The sequence below is a fragment of the Dipodomys merriami genome, unplaced genomic scaffold, assembly GCF_024711535.1.
Source record: "Dipodomys merriami isolate MVZ:Mamm:240054 unplaced genomic scaffold, mDipMer1.0.p SCAF_12, whole genome shotgun sequence".
NCBI classification, from domain to species: Eukaryota; Metazoa; Chordata; class Mammalia; order Rodentia; family Heteromyidae; genus Dipodomys; species Dipodomys merriami.
In genome coordinates this window covers 33123051-33145406 of record NW_027202493.1, presented here as the reverse complement: position 1 = coordinate 33145406, position 22356 = coordinate 33123051, and the positions used below count along the sequence as shown (strand labels likewise).

The window sequence follows — 22356 nt, the reverse complement described above, 5'->3', positions numbered from 1 at the left end:
ACATCTTAGCGTCCTGAGTAGCTAGGATAACAGGCATAAGCCACCAAAACCTGGCCATAACGCAATTTTTTAAATTAACAGTATGAAGTAAGAAAACAGTGGGACTCTCCACCAGTGTGACAGGTGACTACATTTATAAATAGTTACAGGAGTAACTTGTTCATTTAATTTTAGTCTTATGGTAGGTTATCCTGAAATAGAAGCTTATAGTAAGTCCTGTCTTCCTCAAGAGTGTCTGTCACTTTTTCTATTAGAAATCAAAGATGTGTCATTGATTAAGCTTGTGTTAATAGCTGGCAGGTATGGGTCTCAAGTGAAAAGGTCAGAGGGGAGAGAAAACTGTTTAAATCCCATGATCATTAGGTTCATAAATAGAGCTCCTTCTATGCTAGGTGACTTTAATTTCTAAGAACCCAGGCGCTCAGAGAGGTTGCTTCCAGACCACTGCTGGAACTCCTGAGTGTGGCACTCTGCTGAAACATGAGTTCAGCTACCAAATATAGCCCAGTGGAGTAGAGGACAGATGAGAGTCTGAGGCCACAGTTGTCTGAAAGCTACAGCAGACCAAGCAGCCGTTAATGGATAAGCAAGGCCAACCTGTGCTCTCCCAGGAAGGAAGAAATGAACATCTGAAGGCCATCATCTTTCTGGAGGTTTTCAACTGACCAAGCATTGAAAAGGTCTGTAAGGTATATTTTTAAATGCTTATACTAGTAGGGCCACCTTTAGAGGCCTTTTTTAAACGCTAGAAGCATATTGGCTTGAAGTTAAAATGCCATTTAGAAGATGTTTGAGTTTATTTTACTTGGAGAGCCAAAGTAATTGGAATATTGTAGTTCTACTAAACTGATCATGTGTAAGATTTGCCTTCCAGCTTTATCTCTGCCCTTATGATCAGACAACTATTTCTGTATTACAATCTTAGGCATACTAAATCAATGGAACTAGTCAAAAAGTATTAGATGTGTTTATGGAGCCAAATTTGTCAATATTGTACATGTGTTATATTTTACAAAACATTAAACTATGGAATTGTAGACCCTTGTCCGTATTGAAGCTGAACATTAATTGGTTAAAATAATAAATTTTAGGCTTTGCGAACATTCTAAGTTGTTCATTATGCTTCCAAAAGATTAAAAAATAAATAAATATTTCTCAAATATTGAACTAGTTGACATAGTTAACAGCAGGCATTTGAAAATTATATCTGTGCATAAAATTTATTTCTAATCAAGCTGATCAAGCTTATTGTGAGATCTTTAATGAGATCTTATGAGAAAGTTTGGTGTAGCTTGTGGACTTCTACTGAATTTAAACTTCACAACACAGTATATCTTGTTTTATAAAGTTACATGTGTGATTGTACTGAATCAAACGTCTGATGTTGTTACAGAATGATTTGAGGCTCAAGTTACTTTTTAGTATCTGCTAAAAATACTAATTGCCTTCGAGTATAAATCCTGTGGCCAAATAAAAACCATTCCTCAGCAATATAGGATTATTCAAAACCTATTCAGGCACATACAGATAAATTCTTTTCACAGGATAACGATACATTTCTATGTTTTCCTCCAAGAAATCAATTGGATACTCATCTTAATTATTCAGATTTTCAAAATCAATCTTTCTAACAAACTATTGAGACCATTAGACAAGACCTAAGATTTATCTAGCCAATATCTGCTCTGGAAATATATGATTACACATTCTTGGAATGTGAATTAGTTCTCTCATTCGAGTGTTTGATATTGATTAGGGACTGTATCCATCCCAAGGGCCTGGTTTCAGTCCTAAGGCCAAGTGTCTCTGTTTAATTAGTACAACTGAATATTGAAATTGTTCTCATACCACAATCCACATCTAAATGAGAATGGAGGTTCCACTGGATGATTATCATCATTTTGATTTCATTTCATAACTTCTTTAAGAAAAAATAATGAAAGACTACAGAGAGGAAACATTATTCAGGTTTACAAATAAGTCTGACATGTTCTTAAAGAGATACAACCAAAATCTGAAAGGTCTGGGCAAGAGTCGCCACTTGTCAGTTGTGGGTGAGATTCCTGCATTCCAATAGGAAATCAGGCCATGCAGAGCTCAAGGATAAATTCCAGCCAAGAAAACAGGCTGAACAAAGCAGCAACTCTGACAATAATTCATAACTACTAAATCACCATGTTAGCAATATGGAAACACATTTGGTAAACATTTTATAAAACCATTTAGGTGAGAAATGAGTGAATTGGAAGTAAAGTCTAAATATTTGCAACAGATTCAGTATATTGGTTAAAGATGACATAAAGGGGAATAACTCTAAATACTCAATGATACAATCAGCTGTTATGACTTTAAATGAATTATTAGATTACATTTTTTAAGTTGATATAAAATATACTGTTTGGAGGGCCATCTAAAACTACAAGGTAAAATGGCGTATTCTCTCATTATGGCAATTTACCCAATGAGGAAGAAAAAGAATCTTGTATTTTTACTAAGAATTTACACAAGAATTTTTAAATTTGCTTGATTTTTGCCCTACAGGGAAGGAAGGAAGGAAGGAAGGAAGGAAGAAGGGAGGGAGGGAGGGGGGAAGGAAGGAAGGAAGGAAGAAGGGAGGGAGGGTAGGGAAGGAAGGAAGGAAGGAAAAAAGGAAGGGAGGGAGGGGGGAGGAAAGGAAGGAAGGAAGGAGGGAAGGAAGGAAGGAAGGAAGGAAGGATAACAGGGAGGAGAGGGAACCGGAGGGAGAAATAAAGAACAAGCTAGAGACTTAGTCAAATGCTTAGTACAATGAAAATAAATTCTAAGACTTTTTTCCATTTTGGCTATCCTGGACATATTTTCATTTAAATTATTTGTGATGTCATCACTTTGAATCAATTGATTTTCATTCCTTTTTCAATACCCATCTAAATATGAAACTATGAAAATTAACCAAACTGCTACATTTAAAATCACTCATAATGTTTATGCTTTTAGTCAAAGATTTTGAAATAAGTAACATAGATGTTCTATAAGTATCTCACTGTTGAACTCCACTCTACCACCACTACCCGATTGCTTGGCTTAGACTTTGACAATTGTTTTGTTTGCCAGTTCGTGTGTGTGTGTGTGTGTGTGTGTGTGTGTGTGTGTGTGTGTGTGTGTGTGTGTGTATGTGTGTGTGTGTGTGTGTGTGTGTGTGTGTGTGTGTGTGTGTATGTGTGTGTGTGTGTTTAAATAACAGTTAAAATGTCACAAACCCTATCTGGACTCTAAATTACCCACCAGTATGGTACCTGATATTGGGTAACACTTGGAGCTAGATAATCTTTATCTAACATTAAACATTTTCATTTTAAAATGGCACAGTTCCAAAGCCAAACATGGAGTTTGAAACAGAAAGAGAGAGAGAGAGAGAGAGAGAGAGAGAGAGAGAGAGAGAGAGAGAGAGATTTAAAATAAAAGGAACAACACACATTAAGTCATGAGGATGTAAAAGACCTTGGAATACTCAATGTTTCTTACTGAAGTTGAAATACTGTAATGTTTTTGGCGTTCACTTTCTCTTAACCCGTGAAAAGCAGTATGGACTTTTTTTTTTTTGCCAGTTGTGGGGCCTGAACTCTGGTCCTGGGTGCTGTCCCTCAGCTCTTCAGCTCAAAGCTAGCGCTCTACCACTTGAGCCACAGAGCCAATTCCAGCTTTTTCTGCTTATGTGGTGCTGAGAAATCGAACCCAGGGCCTCATGCATGCAAGGCAAGCACTTACCACTGAGCCACTTTTTTTTTTTTTAACTCTACTACGTTTGTTTTCTGCTGACCACACTGAATTATAAGTACCATTTGACATAAAACGTAAAATAGCTTGAAAATAATGGAGATGTTTGCAGTTGTATTACATTCCTTTGGATTATGACTTTTTACTGGAGTGGTGTTGACTGACACAGAAATCTCTGAAGGGTAATTTTCTTAGGCACGTGGGCCACCTGGAAACCTCCTTTCTTCATCTAGGTTGCATGAACACTTTTCCCCAGAACATATGCAAATCCCAGCAGCAAGAACTGCCTTAAATCTGAAGCAGATAGGCTATAAAACTATTATTTTCATTTTCACCGTACAAAGCAGTTTTGAAGCTACCTCTAATCCTCGAGACTGGATCCCATCAAATGGCTGCTCTTTAAAACTGAAATAGAAGTTAATAAGCAGGTGAGATAATGTGCCTCAGGCAAACATTCCTTACTTAATAATACAATGGAATCTTTTCTTTTTCCACCATTCACTTGCTTTCAGCTTCCTTATATAAGGCTTTTCATAAAGCTTTCAATTTTTTATCATATTATGTCCATATGATTGGATTAATAATGAAACTCTAGTTTCAGAACATCAATTTTATGATGTCTATTAGCTTGCTCAGGATTCCCAGCTTTGCAGCTGCTGTGTAACAAAGCACATGTTTGAGGTTATGAGCTTCGCCAGTCCTGCCTAGACTTGAAGCTGAGCTCCCTTGGACAAGTCTTGGGCCTCAGTTTCCTTCTTCTTAACTTGGTACCTGTTATAAACTTTTTTTTTTGTCGGTCATGGGATTTGAACTCTGGGCCTGGGCGCTGGCCCTGCGCTCTTCAGCTCAAGGCTAGCGCTCTACTGCTTGAGCCACAGCGCCACCTCTGGTATTCTAGTGGTTTATTGGAGATAAGAGTCTCAGGAACTTTTCCTGCTCAGGCTGGCTTTGAACTGTGATTCTCAGATCTCAGCCTCCTGAGTAGCTAGGATTACAGGCGTGAGCCACCAGAGCCTGGCCTGTTATAAATACTTTAAATAACCTACCAATCAGCTCTTTGCACAATCCTTGTCTCCTACTAAGCAGTCCATCCAATCATTAAACATCGATCATTATCAGGACCACGATTTCCCATTTCTATTTTTATGTGTTATTATAGGAATTGGCAATATCTATTCAAAGTTCATGCTTCGTGGACTCTATTTCAATGCCTCATTCCTGAGATTGTTCCTCACAAGAAGTCCGTGGCATGGTCATATTCTTTCTGTACTCAGTAGGGTAAAACTTAAGTGTTCTCACCAAAAAGGAGAAAAAGGAGAAGGTAACTCTGAGGTGATGGTAATTTCACAATGCATATGCGTATCCAGTACCCAACTCTACACCTTCAAGACAGACTACTTGAATGGTCAACTATACCTTGATTCAAATTTTTTTCAGAAAGAAACAAATTATATTTTTTAATGAAGTCAAGAGTAAGAAAGCTCTTCTTCTGAAATCTTCCATTCAGACCATTTATTGTCTATTACACCCTTCTGAGCTTTCCATACCTTTTCTCTCTGCATTTTCCTTTTATGGCAGCAGCCCATGACGCTGAGAGGCCCCGAGCCCAGGGTTACAGCACTTTTTATACATTTTTTAGGGAAGGCAAGGGCTTTGCATACATCATAACTGCTTGTAACAAATGACTACAAACCATCATAAAACAACTCTATAGTATGATTGGTGCACTACAAAGCAGGAAAGGACCAGAAACAAGTTGTTGGTTAGATCACGGGGCCTAACATACTTGAAACTGGTTGGCTTGCACCACAGGGGAGTCTCAAGAGCATAGGTGCTAACCTGCAGGGTGTCTGGTTTAGATAATGGTCACCAGACCCCAAGAGGAGCAGCTCTGGAGTTTCAGATAGCGTAATTACAGGCCTTGGGGCTGAAGTGGGTCAAGGGTTAAATTGCAGAACTGAGATGGGGGTCTTAAGAGAAATGGAGTTGCTTAGGATCCTCAACTTGCACAATCACACAGAAGGACAACATAAATGCATCACAACTACATTCAGTTTAGCCCTCATCATTGCCAATGAATGCTTCTTAGGAAATGTTCTTTCTTTCTTTTTTCCCATACAAGTACTTCAAATCACGTCCTGTCCTCACAAGTGTCCAAATGTACACCAGTTCAAGATAGGAGCTCCTCTATCTTTTAACTACACATTCACCCAGAGGATGCTTTTCTTTACTCTTTTCTTCCTTGATGGACTTATTCATCCTGTGACTTAAAGAGCCTTCTGCAGACCAATAATTACCAGCTCATTTCTGGGGTTCTAAGCCAGCAACGCAAATTGCTTTCTGCATATCAATACCAAAAAGCTCTCCAGTACAAAAAGCTCAAATCAAAATTAAACATATTTTGTTCCTTAAAACTTGTTTCTTACTGGGTGCCGGTGGCTCAAACCTATAATCCTCACTACTCAGGATGCTGAGATCTGAGGATCTCAGTTCAAAATCAGACTGGGCAAGAAAGTCCGTGAGATTCTTAGCTCCAATTAACCACCAGAAAATGAAGTAGTGCTGTGGCTCCAGTGGTAGAGCCCCAGCCTTGACTGAAGAGCTGAGAGACAGCATCCAGGCCCAGAGTTCAAGCCCCATGACCAACAAAAACAAAAAGCAAAAACAAAAACTTGTTTCCCCACGTGTGGCATATAAGCTAATGGCACTATTCATGTGGTTGCAGACGGACACCTGCAATCCTATACGTTCTGCATTCAATTAATCATCATGTGTCATCTCCGTTTCATTTCTTCTACTACGCCTTACCTAGTCCTAAACTTTTTTTCTTCTACTCACTCGACACCCTCAATTGTATGTGCTTATGACTTCATTTTCTTGTAGACAGAGTTCTTACTGTGCCAAAACATCTTTTTCGAAGGTATATTCCCACCCCTACACACTGCAGGACATGCAGCTGACGGTACACATGTACATTCTGAATGGCTAATTGTTTTTAGGTAGTATATTTATCCTGTTTATGTTTCAAGTTACTTCTTTCAAGAATCCAAGATTTATTTATCTACTTTGATTTTCAACTTAGCCTGCTCTAGATAGGGTAGACACAAAATGTTCCTCGATATCTTTTAGCCCTAAGCACGGGAAAAAAAAAAAACAACCTGAATTTCTCCCAGGCCAAAACACAGTGTCTTCTCTTCCAAAGAAAAATAAATTTTCTAAGAAATGGAAACATAGTCTGCTTTGTTTCATTATATAAATATACTTTGAGCCCAGGTCTCTCCCCTCTCATCTGCAGACCTCTTCAGGTTCAGGCTTCCTACGACCTCTTTTCTTTACATAGTTTAAGAGCTCTTCCTGTCCCTCAGTCATTCAAATGTGTTCTATTGTGTTTGCTGATAAACATCCCATAGCAATGCAAACCATACTTGATCATGGAAGCACTAGTGCTGGTTTTTTCCTAATAGAAATACTATTGCTTTCCACTCTACAAGATGATGCCAAACTATACATTTTAAAGCTCTGTAAGTATTAATCAGTTTTAAATCAACTATCTAATTCATTTAATTGCCTATGCATGTATCTGATCTTCTTTGTTTTATCCTTTGATGTTATTAATGATGATGATAATAATGATGATGATGATAATGATGATGATGAGGGGTGTGTGTGTGTGTGTGTGTGTGTGTGTGTGTGTGCGTGCATGTACATGTCCTGGGGTTTGAACTTAGGGGCCAGGGCATTGTCCCTGATCTTCTTTTTGTGCTCTCCCACTTGAGCCAAAGCTCCACTTCCTGCTTTTTTGATGATGAATTGGAGGTAAAAGCTTCACAGACTTCCCTGCCCTTGTTGGCTTTGAACTGCAAACCTCAGATCTCAGCCTCCTGAGTAGCTATTGTTAGAAGCATGAGCCACCTGTCAATTTAGATCTGGCAACAATGATTGATAAGAAATGTACTCATTACCTTGTTCATATAATTATAACCCCTCTGTACAGTATTTTCACAATAAAAAAACTTATTTTAAAAAAAGAATCAATATTATCATTCTTCTTTGAAATGGTTGTAATATTGCTTTCATCATTACTTAAAATCTGAGTGCATATTTATTTTATACTTACTTTCGCCATAATTTTTGCCTCTTCCAAATCATACTTTTGACTGTTTCTGATGAGCAAAACATATATTAGTACTCAAAATGTCTTGAATACAACTTCTCTGCATCAGTGGACTATACTGAAATAATCAGAGACCAATTAGGATAATTCCATCTTGGAGCCAAGACAAGATGAAAAAATTACAGAACATTCAGGTTGATAAGAGGACATGACCTGGGCAAGAATATTCCAATGGACTGATAAGATTTACTCCAAGTCTCCTAGGAAATACCAGTCGGAATGTATGGAGATTTGGAATTTAGGCCAAAGAAAGTAAGCAATCTTTCTAAGAAGACATCTGAGTCAATAGTTCAACACTTAATTTTGAAAGATATAGTAGGCTATAATGGTGCTTTATAATCTTGTACTAAATATTTTTGCTTGAACTAACAGATTCTATACATCATAGGTAGTGATAGATTCTTGAGTTAAATTTGTGGGAGACTGCCTTAACCCTGGCATAATACTCTTTGAGATTAGAGATTTCCTTGGATGGGAAGCTCTTTCTAAATAAGCAGACAGATTTAATCCTTTTATACACAATTTCTTTGGAATGTTCCACCAGATTTAGTCCTGACAAACCTTATAAAGTTGAGGTTCACCATATCCAGAACTTTCTTTACTAACGTCTAGACCCAAACTTGAGGCAAAGATAATTTGTGAGGCCTTCTAGATCTTTCCTTTTATTATTTTATTAACAGTATGTAGAAAAAGAACAGCATACTTGGAATAATAGGTCATTATCCCACAACATTTAATTCAAACTAGCAGTGGAGTTTAAATGGTTGTCCAATTATTTTCTGATAATGAAATGCTTTTTATTTCATTGTGATGATACTCCCAAACACATAATTTTCCCACATACCCTTCAAGACTAGATTACACACACACTCTCTCTCTCTCTCTCTCTCTCTCTCTCTCTCAATCTCTCTCAGCTTTCAGGTTCTTTTCACTTTCCTTTGAAGCTCTATCAAAATTATATGTCTGTATCATTTCTTTAATGTCATCTCCATCTCCCCCACTGCATCACTCCATATAACTTAATCCCTTGAACCTAAAGATGACGTCCTTATTCTGGATCAAAAGCAAGCCAACTTTATCCTCTGGACTAAATCCATCCTTGTAGCTAATCTAGGAATGCGTGTTTGTGTTTTTCTTGTCCTTTTAAACTGTTGCAATTTTTACTTGTAAAAAATACACAAAGTCTAAAGATGACACAAAAATATTAATATCAGTGTCCTTAAACCTTATTAGCATGCAGTCATGCTCCGTCATTTACATTTCTCCCATGGCTGGATTCATGCTACCCTGCCAAGTTGAGTAATTATAACAGACTGTCTAACTGTGGCATAAAAATATTTACTGTCTAGCCACTGATCACAATTTTCTGAGTCCTTGATATAAGATTTAGCTCTACCATGAGCACCTGAAACTTAAATAATTAAATATTAGTGATTATAGAGAGATGAGTATCTGTTGGAATACTGTTGAATGAATGGATATAAATGAACATGACTGGCCACCAGGAAAAGATAGATCAATATTTTCAATATTTGACTGGAAAACTAATAATTCACCTAATTTTTCTCCAAGACTAATAATCTGGCTAGTCCTCCTATTAAATCTCTATGATTCCTTTTTAAGTGTATTTATAGTTTTTATTCCATGTATTTATAGTTTTTATTCCATTGTTTTACAAATGAAACAAGGAAATGAAAGGCAAGTGAAAATTGAAATCATTACAATGTATTTTTCAGAATAGGGTCAGATGAATGAAGTCAGATTTATTTAAAAAAATAATGATGCATTAACTAATCTCATAGCATTACTGAACGGAGAGTTTTGATAAGCAATGTAGTCCTTGCTATGTGGAAGGTATAGATAAAAGGATCTCAATCTAAGACTGGTCTGAGCAGAAAGCACAAGGCCCTATCTGAAAAATAATTAAGTAGAAGTGAGCAGGGTGTGTGACTCCAGCACAAGGCTCTAAGTTCCAATCCCAGAATGACCACCAAACACAAGTAAATAAAACATTTTAGAAAGGAGTAGTGCCTAATGTATATATCATCCTCTTGAATCATTTGATACTAGCTAGTGAGATACTTTAGATTCACTTACAAGGCCCATTATTAAATGGAAGTCATAAATTATCATCACAAGTCTACTTGATCTTTCTTTCAACTTATAGAATAGCAAAACCTGATCTGTTTGTTTCCCCTAGCATTTCTTCTGATGTGTACATTAGTAGTGATATAAAAATAAATAAATAAAAATAAGATGGCCAGACATTGGTAGCCAGCTTCTCCGGTGGCTGAGATGGGAGGTTGGCCAGTCCAGGCAGGAAAAGTCTGTGAGACTTTTATCTCCGAATTAACCACTAAAAAGCCAGAAGTGAAGGTGCGATTCAAGTGGTAGGACATCAGGCTTGACCACAAAAGCTACTGGAACAGCTCTATCCACCACACCCAGAATTTCAGCTCCATACCAGCACCAAATATATATATATATATATATATATATATATATATATATATATATATATATGATCAAAGTATATTATTTGCATGTGTGAAAATGTCCCAATGAAAATCATTCCTTCCTACATCTCAACAACTATGACTGCTCATGGTAACTGCTGTCTTTCAGAAAGGAAGAAGAAAACCGGCTGCAGAGCCTTTAGCCTTCGTCTTGAAGGCAAGGAGTATATGAAGACGGCTCAGCCATGTCAGAGACTTCCTCCCACGACTCCTTCTACGATTCCTTATCCGACGTGCAGGAGGAAAGCAAGAATGTGGACCACTTCCCAGGACTCTCTGCTTTTCTCAGTCAGGAAGAGATAAACAAGAGTCTCGACCTGGCCCGCCGAGCTATAGCCAGCTCTGAAACAGAGGATTTCGACTCAGAAAAGGAGATCTCACAGATTCTCAACAGCTCTCCGGGCAGCCTGTGCGCAAAGGAGGAGGAGGAGGAGGAGGAGGAGATCAAATCGGCGGAGCCGGCCTCTTCTGCAAGGCCTCCAGATCACAGGCCAACCCCCATTCAGCCTCTGGCAGTGGAGCAAGCTGAAGGCATCAGTTCACCTGCTTCTAGAAGAAAACCTGCCCTCTCACCCTTGCTTGCCAGCCCCAGCTATATCCGGAGCCTGCGCAGATCTGAGAAACGTGGGGCAAAATTTCCCAGCCCCAGTGCAAAGCCGAAGCCTGCGCCTCCAAGCCAGGCCGGGCCCCAGGGCCAGCTGTGCGACAAGGCCGCTAACTTCATCGAGGAGCTGACATCCATCTTCAGGGAAGCAGCCAAGCCGAGAAACCGGAGCCCCAACGGGGAGTCCTCATCCCCAGACAGTGGGTACCTGTCTCCTAAAACTCAGCCCTCGGCCCTGATGAGTGCCACAGCCAGCCAGAGCCCCACCGAAGAGCAGCAGGAGATGGAGGCCAGACCCTGTTACCCGGGCAGGCAGCCGCCCCACCGCCTCACGCACCTGCAGCCACAAAACGGGCTCCGCGTGCGCTCGGCGCCCAGGTTCATCCAGAAGCTCAAGAGTCAAGAAGTGGCCGAAGGAAGCCGAGTCTACCTGGAGTGTAGGGTCACGGGGAATCCCACTCCAAGAGTCAGGTAAGACGGTTTTCTGGTAAACGTCAAGGATGGTGTTGACTCTGCAAGTCACTTGAATGCGGAAAAGGGGAAAGGGGGTGCGGTTTGCGGTCTGCGGGGTGTTCTGGTCTCTGAGGTAGGGTTTTGTCGAGGGCTTATAAGTAAAAGCATGGCCTAGGGAAGTTCTTCATGGTTCCAGGCATTTCTGGCAGGATGATTTTTGGGGTGCTGAACCATTTGTGCTATTGACTCTGAGAAAAGGGCCAAAAATTTGAGAAGGAAATGAGAAATGCAAGGAAGTTGTGATATACGACTCTAGAGTTACCAACAGCCAGATACTTCAAATGTGAAATTGAGTTAGCCAGAGAAAAGTGGTGTGTGAGCGTGTGTGTGTGTGCGCGCGCACACACACACGCATGTGCGTTGATGAAGATGATGAAAATCTGGCCAGAACTCAAAAGTTTTCTAGAGCAGCGCTGAAATAATGCAGTTGAAGGCATGGAGACAATCAGAACACACTCAGTAAAGATAAACCTAAGTACACACCTCCCAGAGGACACGACCAGAGGAAACAGAACTCCATTACTAAACAGAGACAGATGAGCGCCAGTGATGCATGCCTGTAATCCTAGCTAGTCTGGAGGCTGAGATCTGAGGATGGAGCCAGCCCAGGCAGGAAAATCCCTGAGACTTTTATCTCCAATTTGGCCAACTGGCCAAAAGCCAGAAGTGGAGCTGTGGCTCAAATGGTAGAGCACTAAGGATAAATAGAGTAGAGAGCATTGCAGGTTAGTTATGGGTGTGCAGATTCAGCCTTCCAGAGTCTAGGTGCAGGTAAAAATAGGAATGAAATGAATGTGCGCACACAGTCAGTAAAATCCTCACTATCATATGCATTAGAATTTCATTAGATCCTCCTTCTTTTTTTGTGTTCTCCTGTACCCAAGAATCACATGACAGGGCTCCTGGCATGTAATTAGTGGTATCACTAATTACCTGGCACCTGGCACTAGTTACCTGGCACTTCTTCGCCTCCGTTTTGTTATCTGTGAAGTGGGAATTATAGCAATGCCAGCCTGATTCTGTTTTGCGGTAATTGAAATAACTAAATGGGAAATAATGAAACAGGTCCAGTACACCAGTTGCAAGGAATAGTGTTGATGTCCTGCTTTCATTTCACATGGCAGAATGCAAAGAGCATTTCAACTTGGGATTGTGCTGCAATAAGCATGCATCCATGTGTTCTGAAAGTTTTGCTTATATTAACTATAAATGCTTCGCCTAATTTACATGTTACTCAAGAGTAAATGTGAAAAAACATTTAGAAAAATAGTAAACTAGACAGCAGTGGCTAAAACTGAAGCACTGATATTTCCTCATTCAGTAGTTCTGGAATCACAACATTGACACCTTCTGTACTTCACTAGTGTTGGTTGCTTCGCTTTGCGAAGCACCATTGAAGAACATGGCGTAAGCACTAGTGTTCATGCTGCCATGTGGCAAAATTAGACTCCGACAATTATATTTCCCTCCAATCAACCAATTTATCCAACCAATTGACCTTGTCGAATTTTACTTAGTTTCTTTTAGAAACTGACAGCAGGGGGCAGCAAAAACCTTTTTCATATGTTTATTTGATGAGGTCCCTAAATTTTGCAGTCCACAAGAATTTATTTTCCCCTGCTAAAAATAAATTGAGTACTTATTTTCAGACTCTACTTGGATCTTTTAGAAGCCCCCCCCAATCTTGAGAACAAATCACTCATCAATAGAATTAGACTCACATCACAGGTCTGCAGATTTTCCAACTACGTGTTATTCCATCCCAATTAGTACGTTTCCAAATGGATTAAGATAGCAAGGAAGCCATAACCTTTCAAGAATTGCCAAAAGCACCCATTTACCATCAAAGTATTCATTCAAGTAAGTAGACTGCAATCTCTGTGTTGATGTTCATTTCACCATCTGGTATTTCTAGAGACCAACAAAAGCATGCTTTGGCCTGTTTGGAGAGAAGGGACAACAGTTGTTATTAATTATGATTAAACTAGTTAATAAAGTATATTTAACTAGCTTTCTCATGTTCTTTTCCAATGTCCCCGTGTCAATGACCAATATTCCTTGGACCTTGCAAATTGTGTCCCTTCTCATGAAGACTCTGATACAAATGCTTCATTGTTTAGGCAGCTGGTCCTTTCCAAGTTGTTTTTGTTTCATTTGTTTTGTTTTGAGAGATAGTGTATATCTGCTCACTGAGTTTTTTTAACATTCCGTTCTGGATCTGGGGATCTTGATCATCTTGGTTGTGCATTTGTGAATTCCTAAGAATACTAAACTCTTTTGAGCTCATAAGACATTGTGAGGGAAATTTTGCATCAGAAAGAAACTTGTCAACAAAGAAAGCATGAAAAGCTGGCCCAGACTGCATCAGTCCAGGGGACCCAGAAACCAGACATTCAAGAAACCTGTTGGGTTCACAGGTCATCTCCTAAGGCCCCAGGGGTAGTTGTCAGTAATATCTGAAGCAAGCAATGAGGGAGACTGGCTGAGAAGGGTGGACACAGACCTGGGATACTTCCTGAGAAGTGAGGCAGTGTGGTGCAGAGGGACTGGGTGTCTGGCCAGCAGAAAGGCAAGGAGAGAAACTCAACCTGCCATGACTTTAGACAAGTGTCAAAGCAGAACACAAGAACAGAGCAAAAGATCTGGATTGGTTCTGATGAAATGAGAACTGAATGTGAGCTGGGCCCAGAACAGAAGAAAACAAATTGCTTTAGACACGGCTGGCCTACAGTGCATCCAGCTGAAGACTCTTAAATATGATCCGGGGAGTGTTTGGTCCAGAACCCTGGGCCTAGGCAAAGGAATAAATGTAAATAGAATAGCTCCAGCTAAAAGGAAGAGGAACAGAAACAAAAGGAGAAGCCAGGGCAGTCATTTCAAGGTATTTCTGCTTTATATGCAATCATTTCAACCTCTCATATGGTACATATTAGTAATAAACACAAAGAGGAGAGAACATTTTCTCATGTCCAACAAAGTCTCAAAGATGGGGGCAGGACCCTGATGAAAAGTGCTTGTATATATTTGGAGCCATACACTTTTAGGTAGTAGTCAAAGAGCATAATTATTTTGTAGTAATTTGAATTACTACATCATACAAAGCCAGGTCAGAATTCACGCCAGGTCAGAATTCACCTGTTTTCTGTGATGATATCCTAAGGTCCACATGTCCCATGCATATTTCAGAACCTCTTAATCCTTTTAGATTCATTAACAAGTCATAATTATTTTTAATTGACTTCTAAGCCAGGTGTGGTTGGGCATAACTGTAATTTCAGCCCTCAGGAGGCAGAAGCAGGAGGGTTATGAGTTGGAGGACAGCCCGGGCTACATAGTAAAACCTCTTAAGTACAACAAGAATGACATTTAGTATTCTAAATGTTGACCTGATATTTTCACCTCATGCTTTGAAAAATATCCTTTTATGATAACCATATATCTTAAGCCAGTGAAATGTAAGATGTAATGAATTCATCCGAAAGGCTGAAGCAGAAAGCAAGTATTGTGCTTCCTGACCCTGAACTGGGTGAGAGGACACTGCCCCTCCCTCCACCCCCTCATACCCGCCCCCCCATCGCTGCAGTTGAGTGTTTATATAGGCCTCACAAACAAGCTCCATGAGAAGAGATTGGTGAAATGGCCAGGCCTGAACATTTTGTAGGCATCGAATCCATATTCAAAAGAACAAGGCAGTGTGATGATTTCTGAAATGCTTTTCTCTATGAAAAAGAACCACAGGCCTTCGTGGTTATTGCTCCTTTGTTTTTTCTTTTGCTTCCAGTAAATTCATAATAGTGGATCAAAATAAACCCAGAACATTTTTAATATAAGAGAGTGCATGGGTTGGGAAGGTGGCTCAGTGGTAGAGTGCTTCTCTTGCATGCATGAGGCCCTACGTTCGATTCCTCAGTACCACATAAACAGAAAAAGCCAGAAGTGGTGCTGTGGCTCAAGTGGCAGAGCACTAGCCTTGAGCTGAAGAGCTGAGGGACAGCGCCCAGGCCCAGAGTTCAGGCCCCATGACTGACAAAAGAAAAGTGCATATTTGTCACAAAAAAAACTATAAGCAAAGCATATAAACAAAGTTATGAGTAGTGGTCCGAACACATCCTTAGGTTAATATCATATTGAGCAGTCAATGTGTTTATATTGAAAAGAAAAGAAATGAAACACTTGTAGACTCCCATCTACTACTGTAAAAGTGAAATCCAACAATAGTCAAAGCATCTGCTTTAATATTCTCAATACTCATAATTAATCATAAGATGCCTATTAGGTCATCACTGTTGGCCTTGTAAAGTTTTATTTAATATGTCGTTAAAATTAATTAAATTCTCTTTTTATAATAAAAACGCAGCACCTCTAATGAAGCCAATTAGTTTACATTACCAAAACTTTGATCACCTTCAAAAGCCAAAACAGAATTATCCATCTCAAATCTATCAACACAGCCTGTAGAAGTTTTCACTTCCTCAAAGACAATAACTGAAAACAAGCCTTCGATTCTCTGTTCTTAACTCGGGGAACTGCTGTGCACGATATTGTATTTGCTGACTGTTTGATTTGTGAAAATATGGCCACAGCACCATTAACCAGTGGGTTATGAACATTCAGTGCTTCTAGAGTGAAGAATCAGATGGCTTAAGCCAGGACTATTGTTGTTAACATATATAGTGAACAACAAGGTAGCGGATGGTACCATCAGATTATTAATATGAAACATTCCGGCAATATATGGGTTGTTACTTCAATATAAAACATAAATACATATAAAATACTCAAGAAAACAATGTTGTAGACGTATGTAAGTTTAAGACATTCTTACACAAAACCTTTCTATCAAGCAAAATTGACTACTTGATATCTTTTCTTGAAGTTTAATAGTCATATCAATTTAATGGATCCAAATGAAACAATGAAATATCTATATAACCAATGTAAGGTAATTTAAAGAAAAAAAGTACTTATAAAAAGTAAATTTAAGGGATAAATTTTGGAAAGAGTAAAAATAAATAAATCAGGGACTGGGTATGTGGCTTACTGGTAGAGTGCTTGCCTAGCATGTATGAAGCCTGGGTTCGAGTCTCCAGTACCACATAAAACAGAAAAGGTCAAAGGTGGCTCTGTGAGTGCTAGCCTTGAGCAAAAGAAGCTCAGGGACAGTGCCTAGGGCACTGAGTTCAAGCCCAGAACTGGCCAAAAAAAATCATGTCCAAAAGCCCTCCATCCAGCTGTCAATGGAAAACCCCTGACTCTCTCACCACCTTCTCCATTATATCCAAAGCTCCAGCCAGTGTCACCTTGGTTATATCCCAAACCTGACCAGTTCACACCACCTCCAATAGCAAGGAAGATCTCGGCACTTTTCTCTTTTTTACTTTTTATTAGCTTTAAGTAGTTTTACAAGAGGATTTAAATCCAATATGTCAAATTGAGAGTACAGGGCATCTTGATAAGGTCACCTTTTCATGGTTCTCTCCCAACTGCATCTCTCTCCTCAATTTCACAAAGAATGAACTTGAGCTGTATGTTTCAGGAGATCTGAAAATCACAAACACAACATCAACCAAATTCTATGCAAGCTGGAAAAACATAGACACAAATTATGCAAATCAATGCATTCATTTGAAGTTACGCTTGCAAAGCAGCTCTACCCTGGGATACAGATGTGATAAGAATGTAGAGGAATTCATGAGCACAACAAAAGCCAAAAGAGAAATTTAGGAGAGTGCTGCTTTTCTATGAAGGAATATATATATATACATAAATATATATACATATCTATATCTATAAGTATGTGTGTATATATATATATATATATATATATATATATAACTCCTTTGTAGAGATGATTCTGTCTGTGGAAAATAGATAAAAAGGCATGTGATCTCTCGATGTGTTGTTTCTTTCTCATTCTTTCTCAATCTCAGCTTTTACCCAATTCATACCCATTTATAATTTTCCCCCATATTTATATATACATATTTAGAAAGAACATGGTCATAAATGTGAGGCTATGTTTGAGGCTATGACTACAGGGAGAAAGAAAGAGAATAATACAGGATAAATAGAATCAAAATAACTGCTTCATGAACCAAGATGGCATAGGAAATTCACTGAAAGCTATTGGTTAATAGGAAAGTAGTAGAAATGGAGATCAAAATATAATACATGCATGCATAAAGTACCATGGTGAAAACCTTTTGTATAATTAATATATGGTAGAGGGGGAAACTAGGTAGGAATGGAAGGTAAAACAGGGTTTTCTGGAGAAGGAACATGTGGAAAGGGGAAGGCGAAAGGAGAGGGTCAGGTAAAGTAAAACTAATCCAGGTTCTTTATCCAAGTGGAGCCTAAATCTTGCTCAGAGGATGCTCTCCTTCCAGTCTTATTTTTATTATTATGACTAATTGTAGAGTCTCATGAATTTTCCTATCTTGGCTGGCTTCAAACAACAAATGCTCTAGATCTCAGCCTCTTGAGTAGCCAGGAGTAAAAGTGAGCCACAGATAACCAACTTTGAAATGGGTTTAAGAAGGGGAAAGGAACATAAGACAGATGAGGGGTGGTGAGTTTGTCTGAAATCTATTGGAAGCATGTGTAGAAATATCATGATGAAATTTCTCATATAACTAATCTTGGCTAAGATTTTTAAAAACTGATGCTACTAGAGGATTGTAAGTTTTAAGGCAACCTGACCCCTCCATAGTGAGACCCTGCCTGAAAAACTCAAACTGAGACACTGGGAAGTTGGCTTAGAGGTAGAGTGCTTGCCTAGCATGCAAGAAGCTTTGAGTTCGATTCCTTAGTACCACATCAACAATAAAAGCCAGAAATCACCCCATGGCTCAAGTGGTAGAGTGCTAGCCTTGAGCAAAAGAAGCTCAGGGACAGTGCCCAGGTCCTGAGTTCAGGCCTCAGGACTGGCAAAAAATAAAAATAAAAGTAAAAATGACTGCCCTATGGGAGTTAATTGCCAGGCTCTCATTAACAAGACTTTTGAACATTTTCTGTAGACCTCAGGGAAATGGATTAGCTTGATATCACTGAACCAGAAGATATTGCCTCTGCTTTGTGTAATTATTGTTAAAAGATTTGAACATCTATACCTCCTCTTCCTGGCAATTCATGACACAACCATGCCTTAATAAGCCCATTTGGGATATGCTAACATAGCCCAAACTGGTAGTTCAGTGAGCCAAAAAGCAAGCTTGATATTCAAGGCAAATGTGAAGTATCACTGTACTCAGGAAATCAAGTTGAGAATGTCACTAGTATCTTCTGATAAGTAGCAGTAGTCAGATTAGACAGTACCATCAATTTACATTCCAATGGTCAATTTCTGCATTTAAGAAGAAAATCACTCTGAAATAAGCTTATCTAAGGAAAAAATATATATGTTCAATGATAATCTTATTAGAATAAAAAATTGGCTGTGCACCAGTGGTGGCTCACGCCTGTAATCCTAGCTACTCAGGAGGCTGAGATCTGCGGATTGCAGATCAAAGAAAGCCCAGGCCCCAGGCCGGCAAGTCCATGAAACCCTTATCTCCAATTAACCACCAGAAAACTGGAAGTGGAGCTGTAGCTCAAAGTAGTAGAGCACTAGCTTTTGAGCAAAAAAGTTCAGGGACAGGGCCCAGGTCCTGAGTTCAAGCCCCAGGACCACCAACAACAACAACAAAAAAAATGCTGATATGGCAAAGAAAAGCTGTCATGTATCATCCCAGCCCCCTTGGTAAATTGTTTAAATTTTCCATGCCTCAGTAGTTTTCTAGTCAAATAAGAAAACTAGTAGCCACTCCTACAGTGGTTAAGAATGTGAAGTCAATTAATAGAGGGAAAGAACTTAAACTGTGTCCGAGACAAAGTAGTACCTGAACAAGTACTAAAAGATTCACAGTTATTCTTATTGCTTATTACCATTGATTTGGTTTAAAATCCCTACCCTCTACCTTCTCACAAATCTTTGGATCTGCGTTCTTTCTTTAAAATCCTTCCTTTCCTCCTGCCAAGTATTTGCAATAGAATGGAGCCAAGGGGAGAGACGATGATTCAAGATTATGGACAACACAGATAACCTATAATAAATATAATGTATGCCGAAGAGCGTTTCTGACCCTCTTTGTGGAAGTGAGTGCTAGATTTGTATCTTGGGGTCAGGATCAAAATGAAGCCCACTGTAATAGACTCAGACATTTCCTCTAGATTTCTGTATATTACCATTTTCTACGCACTTTCACCTTACTTGGCCTTGATTGCTGTAAGGATGGGATCAAAGCCAAGGAAAGTGATTTATTCCCACCTCTACCTCTCTCAAGCAAAACTAATTATCTCCCCCTCCTCTCTTTCTGAACCTCAAAGCTGTAAAGATCAGCCATGTGTTATGCATTACTGTCAAACTTGGAAATCTTCCTCCAAATCAAATCTGACTATTGTTTTCTTGCTATGCTTTCAGTTGCTTAACAATTTCACCCCTTGGTTTAACTTCAAGGGCACTTGTTAAGCATTGGCTAACTTGAATTGAAAGTGGTTTCTCAAAACGTTAGCCACTCCCTATTTTCATATCCCAAATAATTTTATCCCGAAGAAAACTCTAAAAATAATTGGAGTCACAAATGCAAGCTTCTTCCCAGCTAAGTAAATTGGCTTCGACTTTATATTTTTTACCTAGAAAGTGTTCTACCATATTGTAAAGCTCCCAGAAAGGATAAGAATGTGCCTTTGGAAATTTAACTTACAAGTAGTCAAACAAGTATGAAGTAATTGCTTTGAAAGAATTTAACTCTGATGTTTCAGATACCTTCACAGTCACAGACACTCAGTGTCTCAAGTCGTTTCTGTAGGGAGGATGTAAGTACTTCTTGACATGTTTCTTCTTTTGCCTTGCGGCAGTACTGCAGCACCAATCACTGAGTCTGTTTAAATATAATTACAGTTGTTTAAGAACTCCTCTAAGATCCCACATTCCTTTGGTTCTCAGAAGTTTCTTTATAAATCTAACTGCTGCAAATACAGTTGTAAGTATGAAATCTGATGCAGTTTACCATGTAGACGGGGCCACAAAACTATTCTACCATTGGCTTGTCCAAATGATGTGTACCGATAGAAATGGTTATTTCCCATTTAATTTTAATCTGAACCAAGCAATATTATCTTGAATATCTATGGGGATAGGATTAAACTACTGGTCACAGGAACCCTTGATAGCAAAATCCAATTAAAAACCTTCCCTGACAGAAAAATCACAAAGTGAAAACTAATTTTCTTTTCTTGGTTACAAATTCCAATGGTAAACTTTTATTCCATAGGTCAGCATGTGATAAGTTAGGCTGCACCAACAAGTTTCTAGTCACTTTTCTGATCAGAAAACATAAACAAAAATGCCCTAGGAAATAAGAACATTTTCTTAAAGTTATAGCATGTAGTATTGGTTGTGGGAAGTGGAGAAGTATTTCTAGTTGAGGTAAGAAAATTGTGAAGAAGACTTTGCAGTAATTCAGGAGAATTCAACATAGATGGTGATATTGTGATTCTGGCTCCTTCCTCTCTGTCTCTCTGTCTCTCTGTCTCTCTGTCTCTCTGTCTGTCTCTCTCTGTCTCTCTGTCTCTCTGTCTCTCTGTCTCTCTCTGTCTCTCTCTCTGTCTCTCTGTCTCTATCTGTGTCTCTCTCTCTGTCTCTCTTTCTGTCTGTCTGTCTGTCTGTCTGTCTGTCTCTCTCTCTCTCTCTTCTCTCATAACCTAACTTCCATGAGATGAACTGTTTCCTCCAGGACATACTCCTACCATGATATCTATCTCACTACAGGTCCAAAGGCAACAAAGCCAAGGGAACAGTGGACCAAAGTCTCAGAAGCCATGAGCTGTAACAAGTATTTCCTCTTAACTTGATACATTGCAGGTATTTTGTCACAGCAAGAGAAAGCTGACAGCACAAGATGGGTTTTTTTTTTCCTTTCGTAATGATTATCTTACATTAAAAATAAGGAACTAAGACAGGAATAGTCAAAGAAAGTTGACCAAATATCCAGCTATGGGTGGAACTAGAAGTCACACGTGTCAAGTAAATGTCCAGAATCTGTACTTTTTATCACTACACTAACACAGCAGAATGAGATCTACAATTCTTACAGACTGGTGCCCCCAACAATGTTTGGGTGAACCCCAGCTTACATTAGAAACACATAACATAGAAGTTGTTGGTTACTTCTCTGAAAGCAAATGCTCACAAATGGTTTCCTTCCATTGCTCCAGAGAGTGTTAAGGTTAGAAAAGAGCTATGATCAATTATTTAGCGGTCTTTCAGGTGCACTCCCAGCCTGCTTTGTGGGGCTGATAGGAGGGAAAGTCAGAATGTTTACCCATAAAAGCTGCTGCCTGTACTACAGCTTGCAAAAACCTGACCATATGACTTCTTAGCAAAGCCATTTAGTCAGATCTGGTCTCTCTCATTCTCTAATAAACAAAGCAGTCATGCCAAACAGAACATAACAAATACAATTTGTAATCCAGTATGGTACCATTTAATTCTTACGTTTAGTTGCCAGCATTCTAATTAAGAGTGCCTTGGCATATGTTGGCCATAATTCTGCTCCACAGATTACTCTATGTGCCAAATACAAGGACAGATCATCAGTGCCTGAAGTTAAGGGAGAAATGGCCTCAAGACCACTACCAGTGTTTGTTTCTATTGTTTTTTAAACTAGAGCTTTTCTACAAAAGACCATTGCAAAACAAAACACAATAAGGTAATTTTTTGCAGAATAATTCAACTTTTTAAACATAACTTTGAG

General features: G+C 39.1%; 1 protein-coding gene across 3 annotated transcripts in view; it reads left to right on the top strand.

Moving 5' to 3' along the window:
- The first annotated feature begins 556 nt into the window (after positions 1–556).
- Positions 557–22356, top strand: part of Palld (palladin, cytoskeletal associated protein) — a 333844-nt gene continuing 312044 nt past the window's right edge. For all 3 annotated transcript variants that reach the window (XM_070016512.1, XM_070016511.1, XM_070016513.1), the window contains exons 1-2: positions 557–680; positions 10556–11521. In XM_070016512.1, coding sequence (XP_069872613.1) covers positions 10632–11521 — 890 coding nt within the window. In that variant the 5' untranslated portion in view covers positions 557–680; positions 10556–10631. The remainder of the gene's footprint in view (positions 681–10555; positions 11522–22356) is intronic.